The following is a 21,344-nucleotide window of genomic DNA, read 5'->3' as shown; positions in this document are numbered from 1 at the left end:
GGAGGAGAAACTTGGGGCCTTGGCAGATGAAGGCATGGCCACGATCGATGGAGAAATTAAAATTGTTGATACTCGAGGCCATAATTAGGAGTGTAACTATTTGAGGGCTGTGGGGCTGGAGGAGATTAGAGATAGCGAGGGGTGAGGCCATGGAGGGAATCGAAAACAGGGATGAGAATTTTAAATTGGGGTGTTTCTTAAACCGGGAGCCAGTGTAGGTCAGCAAGTATAGGAATAGGTCAAGGATAGATGTTTTCACTTGTGGGGAAGATCAGAACTTAGGGTCCTAAGTATAAGACAGTAAGATTAATAAATCCAATAAGCAATTCAGGAGAATTTTTTTATTACCCAGATAGTGGTTAAAATGTGGAAACGTGAGTTTTTTAAAATTACCATGAGGTTTTTAAAAAATTACTCTTTCGTGAGATGTGGGTGTCGCTGGCAAGGCCAGCATTTGTTGCCCATCCCTAATTGCACTTGAACTGAATTGCTTGATGGGCCGTTTCACCAGGCAGTTCAGTCACCCACGTGAATGTGGGTCTGGAGTCACAGATAGGCCAGACTGGGTAAGGATGGCAGATTTCCCTCCCTAAAAGACATTAGTGAACCAGATGGGTTTTTGCAGCAATCAATGATTGTTTCATAAATCTTTGACCATATTCCAGATTTAGTAATTGAATGACCAGCTACCACGGTGGGATCTGAACCCATGTCCCCAGGACATTAGCATGGGCATCTGGATTACTAATCCAGTGACATGACCACTATGCCACCATGTCTAGCATGGATACATGTAAGGGGAAGCTGGATAAACATGAGTGAGAAAGGAAAAGCAGGATGTGCTGATGGAGTTAAATAAAGATGGTAGAAGGAGGCTTGTGTGGAACAGAAACGTCGGTGTGGACTTGTTGGGCCAAATGTCCTGTTTCTGTGCTGCAATACATATTAAATAATATGTCAAAAGTTGTCTAAAAATACCTTGTGGGAGGTATCCTCTTGGCAGCATTCTTTGCACCTCTGCTGCTGTTCCAGGGAGTTGCATTAATGATATAGTTTATTGATGTGTTGGCTCTGTTGGAAAATTGATTTGGTATTTGAAACTGGCTTGGTTATTTATATGGCGGCGCCAGTCTGAAGGAGTTATTATTGGCTGAGTATGCAGTAATATGTAGTGGGTACAAGCTTCTAATTTTACGCACTTCAAATGATTCCAACCACTGATCTGGGCGTCTGTTTAGAATTGATGCTAACACACCTGCACTTTGCAGAGGTGGAATGACACCATGGGGATATCTAAAACAACAGGTCATGAGAGGAAAGGGAGGTGAAATCTGTATTATAAATGAGGATCTCTCCCAAAAAATAGGAGGCCTTAAACCCCCTTTTGAAGTGACTTTACATTGCCATTTTCCAAAGCTATTAGCCATCTCACACTATAATGTCCCAAAAGGGAAGAAATTATTTTAGCAAATATTAGAACTGATAAACTTCCAATCTATCTTGGAAATAGATTCTCGCAGAGTATGTATTTTTTTCATAATTGTAAAAGCTATTTCATAGTACATTTTTAATTAACTTAATTAACACTGTCTCAATATAAATATTTCACTTGCAGTAGTGGTATCCACATGAACTATTCTTTAATTTTGGCATCAGCTTGAAATATAAAGAACAAGCATCATAAATAGGAAGGGGAAATAAGTGAGATTTCACTGGAACCACTGCAGTCCATATCAGTTTAGTTTTTTTAAAATTTTTAAAAATCATTTTAATTACTCTAGTAAGATGTAACAGATATATGGACAAGTGTAGGATGTAATTGATTAACTGTAATACTGACCATAACTCATTGTTTTGTATGTCCCATTAAGTTCAGTTCACTTCTCATTTTGTCATTTATGTACAATTTCTAACCTCCTCTCAATAAAAATACTTGAAATAAAATCTAAAAAATGTTTTAAAGACTTCAACCAGAAGTAATTGCTATGTTACCTATGATAGAAACTTTTAGATTGAGTAAACCTAGGCATGCAGTTACTATAATTGCTCTGAAGCGAGAAGTGAATTAAAATCTTTTAAGTACACTGTTTTTAAATGCTCCATCGATTTAGTTATCAAACATCTTCCATAGTGAAGAGATCCTAAATTCTGGAATTAAATCATTGTCCCTAGCTTCTGTGCCCACATTGACATTTAAATACTGATTTGCTCCTAATTGTTAATCCTCCTACCCTGAAGGCAGGATTAGTGCAATGATCTTTCATTATTTTGCATTCTCATTTTTCATTCTTGTGTTGTGTTTTATTTAGGCTATTCACTGCTTTGAGTCGGTGATCAAGAAGTGTGAGGGAAAAGTTGACCCTGACTTGTTTTGCCAGCTTGGTCATTTCAACCTCTTGTTGGAGGATTATCCAAAAGGTAAGCAACATTTTTTCTTGTATTTACATTTCTGCCCATTTTATTTTTTGATTAAGCTGCGGATCATCCTAAGGAAAATAGACATTATTCCTTAGGTGATGGGTGTTTCAGGATATTAAAGCTACACCAGTCTAAAGGTGTTGGGCAAAATGTTGAATGTTAAAGGTTGCACTGCCATAATGTTTGTGGGTAATTTTCGATCTTGTGCTCATATTACTGGGAATTTTGTCAAAATAAATGGACGACGGTTGTCTGATTGAAATTAGTTGAAACAGTTTATAAATGACTACCTGCAGCAGGAATTTGTTTTATTTTAACAGGGAAATCTTGCACAGAGGGGCCATAGAGAATATAGAATGCGAGAAATGGAAATGGTGAAATGGGAATTGGTGCTAATAGTATGGATCAGGCACTTGTACCTAGACAACAAATGTCCTGCTACAAGGTGCAGTGTCTGAAAGTAACTGCAGGAAATTTTACAACTTATTTCAACCATTGCACACGTCAGTTCTGATTTGGAACGAAAACAAAAATAAAAATAAAAATACCTGGAAAAACTCAGCAGGTCTGACAGCATCTGCGGAGAGGAACACAGTTAACGTTTCGAGTCCGTATGACTCTTCAACAGAACTCATACGGACTTGAAACGTTAACTGTGTTCCTCTCCGCAGATGCTGACAGACCTGCTGAGTTTTTCCAGGTATTTTTATTTTTGTTTTTGTTTTGGATTTCCAGCATCCGCAGTTTTTTGCTTTTATCTTAGTTCTGATTTGGATCCTAGGACATTTTCACTGATACCAGTAGGACAGATTGATTTGTGTTTGAAAATTTTGGTTCGGGGTTCATGTAGCCTCTGTAGACGAGAGCAGGGACTGCAGAAAGTATGAGCAAATTGACTACAACATTGTGGTGCAGGGCCCATTCAAATTAGGGGAATGAAAGGGAATGTATTAATAGGAGACATTATAGTCAGTGAGATAGAATTTGTTCTCTGCAGCCAAGCGCATAAGTCCTGAAGGCTGTGTTGTCTGCCTAGAGCCAGGGTTGAGGACATCTCTGGGTGGGAGAGGAACTTGGAGTGGCAGGAGAAGGGTCCAGTTGACATGGTCCATGTGGATATTAATGATGTAGGTATGGCTAAAAAAAGGGCTGCTAAGGGAGTTTGAGCAGATGGGGGCTAAATTAAAAAGCAGAACCACAAAGGTAATAAATTCCTGGATTACTGCTTGAGCCATGGACAAATAGGTATAGGGTAAATAAGTTCAGAGTTAAATGTGTGGCTCACAATTCATGGGGGACTGGCACCAGTGCAGGGGAAAGAGGGAGTTGCTCTGTTGGGATGGCCATCACTTGAACCAAGCTGAGACCAGTGTGTACTGGCAAATCGAATAACTAGGGCTGTAGAGAGAGCCTTAAACTAAACTGGGACTTTGGAGGGGGCAGTTCATGTGAGGGGAAAGTCAGAAAGTTAATGAGAAAGGACAAGGCAGTAGTGTAAGGTGGTGATACGGGTAATGATAACCAGAATGTGACAGGAAGGAACAAAGCATACAAACCTAAGTGTGCACCAGCAAATAGTGTCATTGTAGAGAAAAATGGTAAAAAAACAGAATTAGAGGCTCTTTATCTGAGTGAATGAAGCATTCATATTGATAGATGAATTGATGTCATACCCACTGATTTCTGTTTATGCTATGATAGCTATTGCAGAGATGTTGTTGCAGTGATCATGGCCGGGAACTGAATATTCAAGAGTATTTGACATTTTGGAAGGATAGGAAGACAGGATAAGGAGGTGGGGCAGCTCTGTTCATAAAAGATGAGAACATTACAGTAGTCTGAAATTATTTTAACTTTTAACCTATTTTCCCATCAAGACGGCAGATAAGAGTGGTAGACATATAAGGAGATATTTCTGCAAAAGAGTGCCCCTGTGCTTTATAAGATCTTGAGGGCTCCTTTGCTTCTCCTGGGACCAAACCAAGGTGTGCCACAGCTCTTGGGAATTCACTTTGATTCTCCTCATTGTTCCTACTATCCTCCGAGGTATGAGATTTCTTAGGGTCCTTGCACTAGTATCCAGTGAGGCGACCTTCCAACTTTCCTTAAGCACCTCACTATTGCGGACACCCCAACTCGAGCATGGGCCTCGCTGCTTTCTTGCTCAGTGACCCCAAAATCAGAAAATACTGTTGGTTTCTGATAGCCCTTTGTTACTTGTCTGCAGCTCCTGACAAGTTCCCCCTCTCTTGCTTCTCAAAGCAGCTCCCAGGCTCCAGCTAACTGCTATAATAAAAACAGCAAATGCTGGAAAAACTCAGCAGGTCTGGCAGCACCTGTGGAGAGAGAAACCCAGAGTTAATGTTTCAAGTCTGTATGACACTTCAGAGATGAAGAGAGGTAGAAGTGTGATGGATTTTATACTGTTTAAGAGTAGGTGGAGCAGAATAGAAGGTTAGGGATAGGTGGGGGCTCAGGAGAGATTTAACAAAGATGTCATGGAGACAAGACAAAGGTAAGGTTAAAGACTAAAAAAGGGTCCTGATACTGGCATAAAGGTAAAATAGAAGGTGGTAATAGCAGAACAAGGATCAGTGCTCTGAAAGTAAAACATTAGAACAAGTGACAGATGGCTCTGTGTGGGGTGGGGGGAGTTGGATTAAAAAGGGGGTCAAGATTGAGGAGGGAGTTCATGGCCTGAAGTTGTTGAACTTGAAAGTTCAGAAGGGTGTAAAGTGCCTTATCGGAAGATGAGGTGCTGTTCCTCCAGTTTGTGTTGAGCTTCACTGCAGCAGGCCAAGGAACGGCATGTGGGCATGAGATCAAGATGGTGAGTTTAAACGGAAAGCGACAGGAAGGTCTGGGTCATGCTTGCAGACTGTGTGAAGGTGTTCTGCAAAATGGTCACCAAGTCTGCGTTTGGTCTCCCCAATATAGAGGAAGCCACATTGGGAGCAGTGAATACAGTAGATCAAATTAGAAGAGTGCAAGTTTTTTATTATTCATTCGCGGGCTGGGCCAGCCTTTATTGCCCATCCCTAGTTGCCCTTGAGAAGGTAGTGGTAAGCTGCCTTCTTGAACCTCTGCAGTCCATGTGCTGTAGGTACACCCACAGTGCTGTTAGGAAGGGAGTTCCAGGATTTTGACCCAGTGACAGTGAAGGAACGGCGATATATTTCCAAGTCAGGATGGTGAGTGACTTGGAGAGGAACTTTCCAGGTGGTGGTGTTCCCATCTGTCTGCTACCCTTGTCTTTCTAGGTGGTAGTGGCTGTGGATTTGGAAGGTGCTGTTTAAGGGGCCTTGGTGAATTCCTGCAGTGCATCTTGTAGATGGTACACACTGCTGCTACTGTGCAGTTGGGGTGTCTGCAATAGTACTTCACTTGTTTGGGGCCTTGGATGGTGAGGGGGTAAAGGGGCAGGTGCCGCACCTCCCGCGATTGCATGGGAAGTGCCATTGGAAGGGATTGAGTTGGGGCTGATGGAGGAGTGGACCAGGGTGTCACGGAGGGAATGGTTCCTACAGAATGCTGCCATGGACGGGGGGAACATATGTTTGGTGGTGGCATTATGCTGGCGATGGCAGAGGATGATCCTTTCAATGCGGAGGCTGGTGGGGTGAAAAGTGAGGACAAGGGGGAACCCTATCATGGTTCTGGGAGGGAGGGGAAGGTGTGAGGCCAGATGTGCAGGAGATGGGTCGGACAGTGCTAAGGGCTCTGTCAACTACAGTGGGGGGAACTCAGTTCAGGAAAAAGGAAGACATGTCAGAAGCATCATTTTGGAAGGTACCCTCGTCAGAACAGATACAGCGGAGGCAGAGGAACTGGGAGAATGGGATGGAGTCCTTACAGGAAGTAGGGTTTGAGGAGCTGCAGTCAAGGTAGCTGTGGAGTCGGTGGGCTTGCAATGAATATTGGTGGACAATCTACCACCAGAAATGGAAACCGACAGGTCAAGGAAGGAAAGGGAATTGTCGGAGATGGACCATGTGAATGTTAGAGAGGGGTGGAAATTGGAAGCAAAATCAATAAATTTTTCCATGTCCAGATGAGAGCATGAAGCTGCACCAACACAGTCATCGCTGTACCAGAACAAGAGTTGTGGGGTGGGGGTGGTGCTGAGTAGGACTGAAACGAGGAATGTTCCAGATACCCCACAAAAAGGCAGCCATAACTGGGGCCCATGCGGGTACCCATTGCTACACCTTTTATTCGGAGGAAGTGAGACCAGTTTGTTCAGTGAGAGAACAAGTTCAGCCGGGCGGAGGAGTGTGGTGGTGGATGGGTTTGGGCCACTGTTCAAGGAAGAAGTGGAGAGCCCTTAAATCATCCTGGTGGGGGATGAAGGTGTCGAGGTACTGTGGACATCCATACTGAAGAAGAGGTGGTTAGGGCCAGGAAACTGGAAATTGTTGATATGACTTAGGGTGTCAGAGGGATTGCGAATGTAGGTGGGAAGAGACTGGACAAGGGAAGAGAGAATAGAGTCAAGATAGGCAGATATGAGCTTCATGGGGTAGGAACAGGCTGACACGTTGGGTTTACCAGGACAGTCCCGTTTGTAGATCCTGGGAAGGAGGTAGAAGTGGGCTGGTGTGAGGTTGGATGCTGCGGAGGGAAGATATCCAGAGGAGGTGAGGGTTAGTGACAGTCCTGGAAACAATGGTTTGATGTTCAATGGCGAGGTCATGGTCAGGGGGAGGTTGGAAGAAGTGTCTGAGAGTTGGCGCTCAACCTCTGCAATGTAGAGGTCAGTACACCAGACAATAACAGCACCACCCTTGTCAGCAGGTTTGATAGCGGGGTTAGACCTGAGAGAACGGAATGCAGCAAGTTCAGTAGGAGACAGGTTGGAGTGGGTGAGAGGAGCAGAGAAATGACGATAGCTGATGTCACGCTGACAGCTCTCAGTGAAAAGATCAAGAACAGTTAAGAGGCCAGAGGGAAGGGTCCAGGTAGAGGGAGAATATTGGAGACGGGTGAAAGGATCCGTTGAACGGCAGGAGGACTCCTGGCCAAAGAAGTGAGCACGAAGACGAAGGCGATGGAAGAAGAGTTCAGCATCCTGCTGGGCCAAAATTCATTTGAGGCGAGTGAGTAAGTGGGTGAAACTGAGTCCTTTGCTGAGTACAGAACGTTCAGCATCAGAGAGGGGAAGGTCAGAGGGTTTAGTGAATACACGGCACAGGCTGGGATTAGAAGACGGGATGGGGTCAGAGGGACGGGAAGGATTGGAGGATCCCGTATGAGCATTGGTATCAATAAGTTGTTGGAGCTTGCGTTCCTTAACACCTGAAAGGAAGAGAAAAAGTTTCTTGTTAAGGCTTCGGATGAGGCGAAGAATGAAATGGAACTGGGGACAAGGACATCTTTGAGATAGGGTGCCTCTGTGCTGCTGGAGAGAGAGGCCGAGCGTGTACGTATGGCGGCGCAAGGCACTGAGTGTGGATCTCGGGATGTGTCAAGACAAGCAATCCGAGGAACGTTGTATGCCCTGGAGATATCTGTAATCCTGGATGGATTCGAAATGCGAGGGATGGAACTTCAGTTGGAGGCAAGTCAAACGTGGGGTAAATCGGAGACAGAGACGGTCACTGAGAAAATAAATATGGCTGTGGAAGTGAGTTTTGGTAAATACCTTGTCAAACACCAGGAGGGAAATGAAAAGCAATGAAGGTGAACAGGGTGAAAGAGACAAATAGAAATCGTCGGAGAGAAGAGCAGTACTTCTTCAAGGTAGGCATTTCTGGAAGAGAAGTGGCAGTGAGTTAAACACTTAAATAAAAGCAAAGTACTGTGGATACTGGAAATCTGAAATAAAAGCAGAAAATGTGGGAAAAACTCAGGTTTGACAGCATCTGTGGAGAGAGAAACAGAGTTAACTTTTCGAATCTATATTGCTCTTCAGAGCTGAAGAGAGGTAGAAATGTGATGGAGTATATACAGTTTAAGACGGAGTGGAGCAAAATAGAAGGTCAAGGATAGGTGGGAGCTCGGGAGAGATTTTACAAAGATGTCATGGACACGACAAAGGGAGTGTTAATAGAAGTGTTAAAGACTGAAAAAGGTGCTGATAGTGGCATAAAGGTAAGAAAGCAGAATGTGTTAATAGCAGAACAAAGGTCAGCGCTCTAAAAGCAAAACATAAGAACAAGTGACAGATGGCTCTGTGGGGGGAGTGGGGGTGGGGGAATGGAATTGGGGGATTGGGTCGGGGGGGTGGTGGAATGGATGAGAGAGTTCATGGTCTGATGTTGTTGAACTCAATGTTAAATCTGGAAGGATGTAAAGTGCCTAATTAGAAGATGAGGTGCTGTTCCTCCACTTTGCGTTGGGCTTCACTGGAACATTGCAGCTGGCCAAGAATGGACATGTGGGCATGAGAGCAGGATGGTGTGCTGAAATGGCAAGCGAGAGGAAGGCCTGGGTCATGCTTGCGAACTGAGCGAAGGTGCACTGCAAAGCAGTCACCCAGCTAACTGCTTCTGTTTCAGTGTGAAATCAGAGATAAAACCCCCCTGCAATCTATCCCCATGGCAACGTGGCACACCTGAGATGTGCCAGATAGAGATTCAAACTAACCATCTCCAATTTCCAACCCTCCCCTTTGTTCTGATAAACCGCATGACTAATTTGAACCCCTTATGCAGACATCTGTAGATATTTCGTCTTCGCCAAGAAACGGAACGAAGCCACCCATTGTTTGGGTTCCCACTTCCAAATCTGACCTTGTCTGTTTACTAGCATCCCAAACCAGGTGCTTCCATTATCTAATGAATGCAAAATACTGCAGATGCTGGAAATCTGAAATAAAAACAAAAAATGCTGGAAAAACCCAGCAGTCTGGCAGCATCTGTGGAGAGAGAAACAGAATTAATATTTCGAGTCCCTAGGACTCCTCTTCTTAGCTAAAGAGAAGTAGAAATGTGATGGATTTTACACTGTTTAAGAGGGGATGGAGCAGGTGGAGCAAGATAGACTGTCAGGGATAAGGGGGAGCTCAGGAGAGATTGACAAATATGTCAAGGACACAAGACAAAGGGAGTGCTAACGGTAGTGGTAAAGACTAAAAGTGCTGATAGCATAAAGGTAAGAGCAGAATGTGTTAATAGCAGCATAAGGGACAGCACTCTGTGAAAGCACAACATAGAAACCAGTGACAGATGGCCTTGTAGGGTGGGGAGGTGTGGAGAAATGTTAGGGAAAAGGGGTTTTAAAAAAAAATTAATGAATTAAAAATTAAATTTAGAATTGCCACGACCAAACACATCTTCTGCTCACCCCCTCGCCCCAGCCTCCCCCCCAGCATTCCATAGGGACTGTTCCCTTTGTGACACCCTGGTCCATTCCTCCATCACCCCTAACTCCTCATCTCCGTCTCATGGTACCTTCCCATGCATCGCAGAAGGTGCGACACCTGCCCTTTTACCTCGTCCCTCCTCACCATCCAAGGCTCCAAACCCTCCTTTCAGGTGAAGCAGCGCTTCAATTGCACCTCCTTCAATTTAGCCTACTGTATATGCTGCTCCCTATGCGGTGGTCTCTACATTGGGGAGATGAAATGCAGACTGGGTGACTGCTTTGCAGTGCACCTTTGCTCAGTCCACAAGCATGATCCAGACCTTCCTGTCCCATGCCATTTCAACACATCATCTTGCTCTCATGCTCAGATGTCAGCCCTTGGCCTGCTACAATGTTCTAGTGAAGTCCAATGCAAACTGGAAGAACAGCTCATCTTCAGATTAGGCACTTTACAGCCTTCCGGACTTAACATTGAGTTCAACAACTTCAGACCATGAACTCTCTCCTCCATTTTTTGCCCTTTTTTAAATTCAACTTTTATTTTATTTTAATTTTTTAAATTGATTTCATTTTTTAAAATCCTTTTTCCCTAACTCCCCATCCCCACAGGGCCATCTGTCACTGGTTTCTGTTGTAAGGAAATAGAGAGAGTTTAAGTTTTATGTGTATTTGGGAGTGTTGGGAATAAAGTATATCTTAAGTTTAATGTATATTTTTCTATTTGTGGATTAAAAGGTGACACCTTGGATCATTTTTGAATGGAGACTGCAGGTCTAAAACTCTATTTGTATACCTGCATTCTCATGAGATTTTTGCGACTCTTGAAGGAGAGTTAAAGCAAACACGAGTAGAAAAAACTGTGCCTAGCAACAGGGGTCTAGAGAGGGTGGTCTGTCTCTCTCTCACTCGCACGCACATTCGCATGCGCTCTCACATGCACACACAACGTAAAAGAAGCAGTTTGAGGTCAGTTGGAAGCAGCTGCCAGAGGCACAGGTAGCAAGCCCCAAACTCAAGTTGAAGCCAGGATTCCAGGCAGACTGAATACTGGGAGAGGGAACTGCAGAGAGAGCAGATTTCCCAAAAGAACTGAAAGGCCCCAAGGCCAAAGAATAAGACAGAAAGGAGGGGTCTCAAGAAGACTTTCTAGTCAAAGGAAGAGCAAGAGTCTGGAAAAGGTGCTGTTCTGTGGAAGTGACAGTAAGGAGCAGCAAGGAAGGTTCCAAGCTTCAGGCTTAAAGGGGGAAAGCTACAGGAAGCTGATTTAAAGTGATATATGTGTGCAAGAAGCCTGCAGGTCAAAAACTCTTTACTATGGGCATGTGAAGCAGTGATGTACTGTTGACAGCTAAGTCAGTGAGTGTGTGTGTGTGTGTGGAATAAAGCTTGAATGCACGTGGTGATCCAAGGGAGAGGAACATTGGAAGAAGAGTTCGAAACCCTTGGTGAACACCAAGGTGGATCCTTGCGGAAGGCTTCTGAGAGAAAGCTCTTGTTTGGGAGAAGATTCCAAAGCAATTTCTTGGAGAATGGAGATTGGAAACTCATGTGAAAGACTGGTTGGCTCACAATGTGACAAACATCTGGGGGAGTTGAGGAGAGATGTATAGCATCTGTTCGGGGTGGCATCTGTCACTTGGTTTCAATGTGGTGTGCCTGACCACAGGTTGCCAATTGAACTGTGTACTTACTGTGAACATTAGAGTATAAGATAGCTTTTGTAGCTTGTGTTATCCTTTCAAATCTGTATATATCTGTAAAGGTGTAGTTGTGGGTAAAGGAGTACCATAACGTAGTTCATCTTTTCTTGTTTAATAAATGTTTTCTTCTTTTGTGACTTCTGTGACGTTGTTCAGTAGCCACTCGCCATGTAGCTAAACAAAAAATAAAAGTTAGGATCTTTCAAGCTGGGTTCCACCCTGGGATCAGGCTTGTTCAGTGGTAATATCAGCTGGAATCATAACACTATGTTGTGCTTTCACAGAGCACTGACCCTTGTTCTGCTATTCACATGTTGTGCTCTTATCTTTAAATCACTATCAGCACCTTCTTTAGTCGTTACCACTACCATAAACGCCCCCTTTGTCTTGTGTCCATGACATCTTTGTCAATCTCTCCTTAGCCCCCACCTATTCCTTACCTTCTGTCTTGCTGCACTCCCTCTTAAACAGTGTAAAATCCATCACATTTCTACCTCTCTTCAGCTCTGAAAAAAAGTCATACGGATTTGAAGCGTTAACTCTGTTTCTGTCTCCACAGATGCTGCCAGACCTGAGTTTTTCCCCAGCAGTTTTTGTTTTTATTTGCTTCCATTATCTTACATTTAAAATTTTAATACCCAAACTAAAAGTTATACTCCTAAAGCATATGAATCATGAAACAGGATATTTAGAAAATCATAATACAATCAAATAGACAACTTGGTTTTATGAAAGGGGAATTGTGTTTGACAAACTTTTGTCCTTTGACGATGTAACAAGCAGGATGGATAAAGGTAACCAAAAGACATTTGATAAGGTGCAACATAAAAGATTACTATACAAGCTAAGAGCTCCTGCTGTTGGGGTAATAAATTAGCATGGATAGAGGATTGGCTTACTAAAAGGAAACAGTTGGAATAAATGGGTCATTTTCAGATTGCAAACTGTAACTAATGGAGTGCCATAGGCATTAGTGCTGGGCCTCAACTATTTACCATCTATATGCTGGGGCCTCAACTATTGCAATCCGTATTAATGATCTCGATGAAGGAACCAAGTGTATTGTAGTCAAATTTGCTCAAGACAAAAATAGGTAGGAAACAAGTTGTGAGGAGGATACAAAGAGTCTGTAAAGTGATATAGATAGGTTAAGTGAGTGGGTGGGCAAAATGTTAGCAGATGGAGTGTAATGTGAAAAAATGTGAGGTTTTCCACTTTAGCAGGAAGAATAGAAAAGCAGAATATTATTAAAATGGAGAGACACTCCTAAATGCTGCAATGGAGGGAGACCTGGGTGTCCTCATGTATGAATGACAAAATGTTAGCATGCAGGTACAGTAATGAATTGGGCAAATGGAATGTTGCGAGGAGAGTGGTGTATAGAAGGAGGGAAGTCTTGCTACAATTATACAGTGCATTGATGAGACCCCACCCAGACTACTGCGTCCTGCTTTGGTTTCCTTAAGGAGGGATATACTTGCATTGGAGGCAGTTCAAAGAAGGTTCAGTAGGTTGATAACTGGAATGAAGGAGTTGTCTTATGAGGAAAGGTTCAGCAGGTTAGACCTGTACTCACTGGAACTTACCAGAAATAGAGGCGATCTTGTTGAAACATGTATACCTCTTGAGGGGTGTTGACAAAGTAGATGTTGAGAAGATGTTTCCTCTCATGGAGGAATTTAGAACTAGGGGGCACAGTTTCAGAATAAGGGGGTTCTCATTTAAGATGAATATGAGGAGCCATTTCTTCTCTCCGAAGATGGTTAGCCTATGGAATTCTCAACCCTAGAGAGCAGTGGATGCTGGGTCAGTGAATATATTCAAGGCTGATTTAGAGTTTTTTGATCTGCGGGGGAGTCGAAGGTAATTGGGAGGGTGCAGGTAGGAAAGTGGAGTTGAGACCACAATCAGATCAGCCATGATCCTAATGAGTGGTAGAACTGACTCGAGGGTCTGAATGGCCTACTCCTGCTCCTTCTCTTTATGTTCTTCTGAGCTTGTTTTTAATGTCACATGACATGTTTATAAAAATGTAGAAACTCTTGGCTCCTTTCATAAACTAATTGTCTTTCTGTTTCTTGCCTGCTTGCATGGGCTTCTAACTACCTAAGTTGATAATGCTGTGATTGGCTACCATGGGTAGGAGGCCAGATTGAGCTGCTCCTTTTTCTTGCACTGTCTTCTAGAAGCCTTGGTCCCCAACAATAAACTTGAATACCTGTGAAACTCGACAAATCTAGAAATTCCATCTTGGCTTTCAAATGGTGCAGAAATATATTACGTCTTGGGCTCAGGCTCTGTATAAAACCATAACTATGTATCCAGGGTTTTGTGCTTCATGATTGGGTTGTTGAGAGGCTTTGCCTAACCCTTGTGGGCATGCAAAAATTATAAATGCCCCTTCTGAAACAGGATATGTTCGCTATATAGACAGATACTGAGAAACCATTTGCTAGAGCTTGGATACTCTCAAATGTAGTGGTTGGTTTTCTTGCATGTTACACATCCATTTGACCAAAAAATAAACAGGCAGAAGTGTCATAATGCTTCGACCCACGTGAAAAAGCTGCTAGAAGTTTTGATTCCCGAAAAAAGTTTTCAATTGCCGTTGTAATCCTCAGAGAAAATTGAAAACCCAAAAAGGTATCTGCTACAACCCCTACCTCATACTGCAGACTTTATTCCCAGACAGCCTGCTCTGAAGTTTATCAATTGCTAGATGAGCTTGTAACAAATTTGCATTTTCCACGAATTCCTTACTTACACAGTGTGCTGTCAGTTTTATCTGGTGATTATCACATTGCTGTTTGTGGGACCTTGTTTTGCAGAAATTATGCACAAATTGCTTGCCATATTTTCCACAATACAATAGTGACTACACTTCAAAAGTACTTGATTGACTGTAAAGCACCTTGGAATGTCCTGTGGTTGTGAAATGCAAGTCTTGTTCTTGACCTTCACCATTGTCTACCTTTGCTAGAGCCCCATTGCCTCCCTGCCCAAGTCATTTGCTATAATCCCTTCCTGTTTTGTTCAGTGCTGATCAGTCTATGTAGGGCTGCCTTGTTTCTTGAGTTCCAACCTCAGGAATGCTGGGAACCTTTCTTAGCCTCAGCTTCTCTCCTGATCCTCAAGTTATTATTTCACCTGTGTGTACCTCCTCAACTACAGATAAGTAGACATGGAATGGATCTTTGAATCTGTCTCAGTTGCAACGAGATGACTGCAATTTTGAGCGGACATTCATATTCCTGTGTCCTTCCCCACTACTTTCCACCTCTAGCCTTGACCCTAAAGGTAAATGAGGGAAAGAGATGAGAGGTCACAAATCAGTCAGGATATAGGATCAGTGAATGTTTCAGAAGCATATCGAGAAATTAGCAAGGGATTAAGAGTTGCACACAATCAGAAATGTTTGCAGAACAGGGGAGAGCTTCAGATTTTTGCCGTGTAAAATTAAATTTATTTTGCAATATAGACCAAGTGGAGTGTTGCATCCCTTATTCAGCTTTAGTTTTGCTTTTCATTTTGTCTTTTCAACCATGGCAGTTCTCAATTTTTGCAGATAAGAGGTTGTTGGTTGTTTGACATTTTGAAGAAGAGATTCAAGAGAATTGGTGTGTTTGTGCTGGTGGTACTTTCAAGGATTCATTCAACGTTTATTTTTGGGAGCCCAACAACACAAAAACTGGGACAAATTATGGGATTGTTTTATAATGAGCAGCTGTGTGATCTGTAAGGTACGGTTATAAAGTATTCAGCAATTACTATTTTAGCTGCTTACTTTCTTGCTAAAATATTCAGTGCTGAGATTGGTAGATAGATGAGAGCTGCAATAATAAAGACTGTGTCACTACTTGAGGACATACTCCCAATGTAATTTCGTGTCTTTTCAATATTTGTTACTTAAATTAATTGTGGGAGTATGCAGTTTTGAATATCCTCCCAACTACCACCTCTGAACTCACATGCTAGCAGATGCAGTTTTCCCCAGGCCCCATCCTCCCTCCTTTCAAAATTACTGTCATTACCTCATAACTCAAATGCCCCTTGACCCTTTCTGTAATAATTCTTTAACCCTTTTGTACTAATTCCATCTCTAACATTTACTTATTTTGGGGTTCAGAGTTTGTTATAGCTTCTTTGCTCTGTTCCCATCTCAATGGATTTTCTGTTTCAAATCTCTGGTCTACCTGCCTTTCATATCACTTCGCTGAAACTGCCCTGGTCAAAATTATGAGTGACGTCTTCTGTTGGGACCATGACATGTTGTGTCTCCTAGCCTTCCACTATAAGTTGGCATGGCTTATTTTGTTAACTTCTACCACCCCTCATCTATTTCATTGTACAGTTCCCTTGCATTTTTCCACTCATCTGGAAACAGCCAGTGTATCTCTAGCAGTAGCTTCTCTTTCCTACTTCATAGGGTCACCTTAGAAGCACCCAAGGACCTGCCCTTCATTCTTCTTTTCCTTTTCAATTTGCAGTCCCTTAAGAGACATTATTAGGAAACATGGATGAAAGCTTCAATATCTTTGCGATGATGTCCACTACTACTCTTTACCCGTTAGCATCTCTGAGCTGTAAGACTGCCATTAGGTCTTGGCTGAGGTGCAACTACTTTCATTCAAAAGTCGAGAAGATCAGTGCCATGGATTTTACTACTCTCCACAACTCTGCTTCTTGACCTGACTCCCTCATTTTCCCACCCCTAAAGTCCAACTTCTCGACCACATTTAACAGCCATGACATCAAACACCATGTGTTTGATCCTGATCCCTGTCTCCCCTGCCATGGAAATCCCTATCCACATTTGTCACCTGCAATCCGTTCTTTGTCTATGCTCTGTAAATTTCAAGGTCCAGAGCATAGCTACTCACATCTTGTCCTGGATTAACTCCTGCTTGTCCATTAGTTCTCTCCTTATGAACCTACATTAATTAGTCTTCTGGTGTGTTAAATTTCAAATTCTCATCTTTGTAAGAATATGTTCTCTTTAGATTCTGGCTGATCTGTTGAACGTCTCCTATTTTTGTTTCAGGTTTCTGTTATTTTGCTTCTTCTTACTTATTTCATAAGATTTTCATATAATTCAGGTGTTTTCTCTTTTGTCTTTCAGCATTATCTGCATACCAGAGGTACTACAGTTTACAGTCTGACTACTGGAAGGTTTGTAGCATTTGAAAGATTCTTACTGCAATTTAATCGCTTGGCATTTATTGAGTAGTCTTTTGTGTTCAGCATTCTCAAACCACTAAGTAGTTTGTGCTGGTGGCTGAAGATTCATTTTCTTCTCCCACCCCTTTAACCCCATTATTTGTGCTACTGCACTGCTTTTAGTTGATTTGTTAAATTATAAAGAAGCTGTAGCACAGGAGGAGATTCTCGCTTTTAAGTATTGGGAATTTCTGCATTATCACCATGACACATATATGGCAGTTTTATCTGGTTTGTTATGCATGGTGAATGCAAATACATTGTAAACAGTTGTGGTAATCTTTGGACATGAATATTTTATTAATTTTATGATTTGGTGAGTGGGGTAAGCTTTCAGTTGCCAAGCGTCAAAGATGTGACTGGTCACTCTTGCTGTATTTTTATTCTCAGTTGAGAGACCCAAGTTCCAATCCCAGTCTAAATTTTGGGTGTTGTAGCAGAAAAGAAAATAGTGTATATATTTAATTGTGTTTTAATTGTCTTCTGTTTGTTCAATTTTTAACTCTTGTTGACTGTACGGTCAAGATTACTTCAGTATAAATAAATTACAGTGGATCTGAAAGCTCACCACCAATTTCAACAGATGTGTATCTGAAAATTGTAATTATCCAGATTAATTTATTAGATCCCAATGGCTAAACAATCCACATTAATGAGCTTGACTGATTATCTTAAATTGGTTGTTAGTGTAGCTATTAGCGCAGTCACGATTGCTCATTTACGCTCGCTGGAAATGACATTCATTCCTACGCAGGGACATGTTCTCTGTAAACAAAAGAAATATGTGCAAGCCTTGTACCTTTTCTGAATTAACCTGGGAACTTGGGGAGCCTATATTTCCCCATTGATTTTTCCATGGCAGCAAGTTGGCCAATTATAGTCGACTTGCCAACCAGTCAGCACCCTTTTTTCCTGTTGTATGAATTGCGATAGTTTGAAATTTGTCATATATACATTTGTCCTGATGTGTGCAAGATGAAAAGCTTTGGCAACATGTCTCTCTTTTCAGTAATATCCTACTTTTTTATATTAAAAAAAAATCAATTGAGGTTAAATGAATTTGTCATTCTTTATGGTTCAGAGAACTGTCTACTTTTCCATCAAAGTTGTATTTATATATTTCTGACTTCCCTGACTTCAGTTTTTTCCCATCAGTGGTTCTAGGTTATAGATATATAAATATGGATATAGATGTACAAGGATTGAGCAACTTTGTATATTAAGAATAATGTAGAAATTAGACAGTATAAAATTAAATAATAAGTCACAGCCCAGCAGGATATACATTTTTTGACCAATTTTTCTGACATTAATAGTGGCCTATTGTATTTTGAGTCTCTAAATAAAGCTATTGAAAATGTATACACACGTTTTCTGTCTATCCAATGTGCAATGTACGTGCTCCCTGTTGGGACAGACTCCATTTAGCAAGGATATGTAGGAGTACTGCTGGACTTAACTATCTAAAACTGCACAGTGCAGCAGCACAGAGTACTCGGCTTCCAGTCCAGCAAAGTGTATCTTACTAGTTAGACCACTCATTTTCTAAATTATCTGCAGCAAAGTGAGTAGGATACCAGGCTGAGGCATGCTCTGCCCCTTAAAATTCCAATGATGATCCACCAGGCTTGATGGGTCAATCATGTGCCCTTGATTACTATGGATCAGGTACTGAATTGTTGTAAATGCCACAGAGAATTAATTTGGTTCAGAATTTTCATCGCCAGGTGTATTACCTTGGAGACTTTTTGATTTAAAAGGAATCCTGCTTATCCTCCTCTCAAAGATGGTCATCAGCTGGTCATGTCACAAATGGCAACCATGGTGTTGAGCCTTCCCTTGGTGGGCAAAGATACCAGGAGAGATGTGAAGCAATAAAGCTAAAGAAATGAGAGGACATTGCCACCAATCTCCTTGGTCTATACCAAGGACATACACCATATCCTGTTGAATAATAACTCCACCTGTTGGCAACCCAGAACTTCGGCAGGAGCCGCTTCTGTCTTTGCCAGCCACGCCAGGGTGTGTGTGTCTGTTTTCATACTAAATTTTCAGGAAATACCCTTGAGCCTTCCATAAAGACATGGCAACCTCTGATGATGAAATAAAGAGGTCTCTTAAGACATTGTAATTAAGGCTGACTACAGTCAACTCAATGGAACATCAAATGTGAATTTTTCAATGGAAATAATATATTTGAGTTAGAATTAGAGAGTTTGGTACAAGGTTGCTTTTTGACCTAATGTGAGGGGAGATCCCATTAAGCGTAGCTTACACGTAAATTTAGTTCTTGTAAATGATCAAGAAAACATCAGTAGCATTAAAATACCGTAATTGTCAGGGAATCATTATTTTATAATTAAATTTGAGGTGATTTTGTCAGTCTGCATCAGTGAAAACTTGGATGATTTTGAAAACGGAAATTAAAAGAATAAATGTAAAACTATATAAATTAAATAGGAACTTAAATTATCTTCTCCAGCAAATACTTGTATAAAATATTCAATAATAATTTTGCCGCCTCATAAGTTTGAATGCATCTTTTGCCTATTAGCCCTTTCCAACATCATGATACTGAAAGAACTCATAAACTTCCCTTCACTGATGCTTTCTCTTGAATGTACCCTTGCATGTCTAATACATTTAGTGTACCTTCGTTAGTTGCCTCAAAGATCAATGGTCTCTTGTAATCTGTCTATCCTAACCCTGAATGACAAATATGAGAACTTCATGGATTTCTTGGCATTGAATATTAAAACCATCCATGCAGCTGCTTACACTGCTTCCTGATCCTTATATCCCCTTTTGCAACCTTTCTCCTGTTTCCTGCTCACCTCATCCTCTATCCTCAACTTTTTTGCATTTTGTTCTCTATTTTCACACCCTACCCTCTTCAGTTTCGCCTCCAGAAACCCATTACTTGTTCACTCAATCCCTTCACTACTCAAATACATGTATAATACCTTTAACCATTTAACTATCTTTTCTAGCTCTTGAACAGATATTTGTCAATGTCTCCCTTTCTGTGGGCAATATCCCCTTCCTCTTAATCACTGCTATCATGCAGCTTTTTAAAAATTTGAAAGAAACAAATCTTCTCTCTTCTAATTATTGCCACACTTCCTCTCTTTTCCAAGCTCTTTCACCATCTAGCTCTTTGCCTGTCTCTCAGAACTTCACTTTCATTGCTCTAATCTAGTGTCCACATAAAATTACATAGGATATACAGCACAGAAAAAGACCATTTGACCCAACCAGTCCATACTTCTGTTTATACTCCATTCGATGATTATTTAAATAGAAATAACGTGCAGGGTTAAGGCAGGAGATTGGCACCAAGTTAAAATGCTCAGCGCTGGTGCAGACACACTGAACCGAATGGCCTCCTCTGCACTGTAACAATTCTGAGATTCTGTGATTTGAGCCTCCTCCCACCCTTCCTCATCCATCAGCATAGCCCTCATTCCTTTCTCCCTCATGGTTACCTAGTCTCCCCCTAAGTGCATCCATACTATTCACTTTAATCACTCCCTTTGGTAGAAAATTTCACATCCTCACCGCTTGGGAATGCAAAAGAAAATTCCTTTAATGAATTTTGTTTCTTGGTTACTACCTCATTTTGATAGCCTCGAGCTTTGCTCTTCTTCACAAGTGGAAACACTGTGTATTCTGTCAAAACCTTTCATAATTTAAAAATCCTTTATTAGATCACCCTCACTCTTCTCTTTTCAAGAGAAGAGATCCTTTCCTGATGTATGTAGCCACACGTTTTTAGTATCATCCTTTTAAATCTTCTCTACATCCACTCCAGTGCCTCTATATCCTTTTTATAGTATCGCGATCAGAACTGCTCACAGTACTTTTAAGTATGGCGTAATCAAGTTTTGATAGAAGTTTAGCATAACTTCTCTGCTTTTGAATTCTATCCCTCTAGAAATAAACACTAATGCTTGCTTTTTTTTCTTTAATGACCTACTTTAACTTGCATTGCTACTTTCAGTCATTTGTGTGCTTCTTTCTCAGATTCCTTTGCTCCTCTACCCCAATTAGATTCGTAAGTTCCAAGTAATATGTAATATCATTATTTTTCTGTCCCAAATGCAATATCTCACACTGGTCTGTGTTGAAATTAATTTGCCAGTTTTATACCTATTCTGTAGTCTTGTATTTTGTTGCAGCCCTCCTCATTGACTATCTCCCCACTCCCCAAAAAAACTTAAAATCAGCAAATTTAGAAATTCTGGTTTTGAGTCTAAAATCTAAATCATGAATATAAATTGTGGACAGCACTGAACCTTGCAGGACCCTACTTCTCACATTTTGCCATTCCAAATAGCAACCCTTCATCTCTACTTTTTGTTTTCTGTCTTGCAGCCAGGCAGTTATCCCCTGACTCCATGTGTTCTTACTTTAGTTCTAAGCCTTTTATGTGAGCCTTTCCAAAGACGACTTTGGAAATTTAGATGAGTTATTTCTATTTAGCGAATGCAAATCCCTGAAGCGAAGCGACAGCCTCCTCACTTGCTGAGTTTAAGGTGATTAATCCACCACCTAGTCTGTAGAATGGACATTCCTCGGTAATGTGCAGCATTGTTTGTGTCTCGCCACCTGTGAGGGGTTTGTATTGAGGCCCTGGCGGTAGAGGTTGGCTGCACAGGGGCCTTGGCATGCCCTGAACCCGTTTAGCAAGGACCACGCTTTCCT

At 41.7% G+C, this 21,344-nt stretch overlaps 1 protein-coding gene across 4 annotated transcripts in view; it reads left to right on the top strand.

Annotated features, from left to right (window-relative positions):
• The window catches only part of kdm6a (lysine (K)-specific demethylase 6A), a 274,780-nt gene that overhangs the window by 70,594 nt on the left and 182,842 nt on the right, over positions 1-21,344 (top strand). For all 4 annotated transcript variants that reach the window (XM_078559720.1, XM_078559718.1, XM_078559719.1 and 1 more), the window contains exons 3-4: positions 2,310-2,418; positions 16,543-16,592. In XM_078559720.1, coding sequence (XP_078415846.1) covers positions 2,310-2,418; positions 16,543-16,592 — 159 coding nt within the window. The remainder of the gene's footprint in view (positions 1-2,309; positions 2,419-16,542; positions 16,593-21,344) is intronic.

Source organism: Cetorhinus maximus, chromosome 16, assembly GCF_964194155.1.
Source record: "Cetorhinus maximus chromosome 16, sCetMax3.hap1.1, whole genome shotgun sequence".
NCBI lineage: Eukaryota > Metazoa > Chordata > Chondrichthyes > Lamniformes > Cetorhinidae > Cetorhinus > Cetorhinus maximus.
The sequence above is the reverse complement of the archived record's forward strand: the minus strand, read 5'-3'. Positions and strand labels throughout refer to the sequence as shown.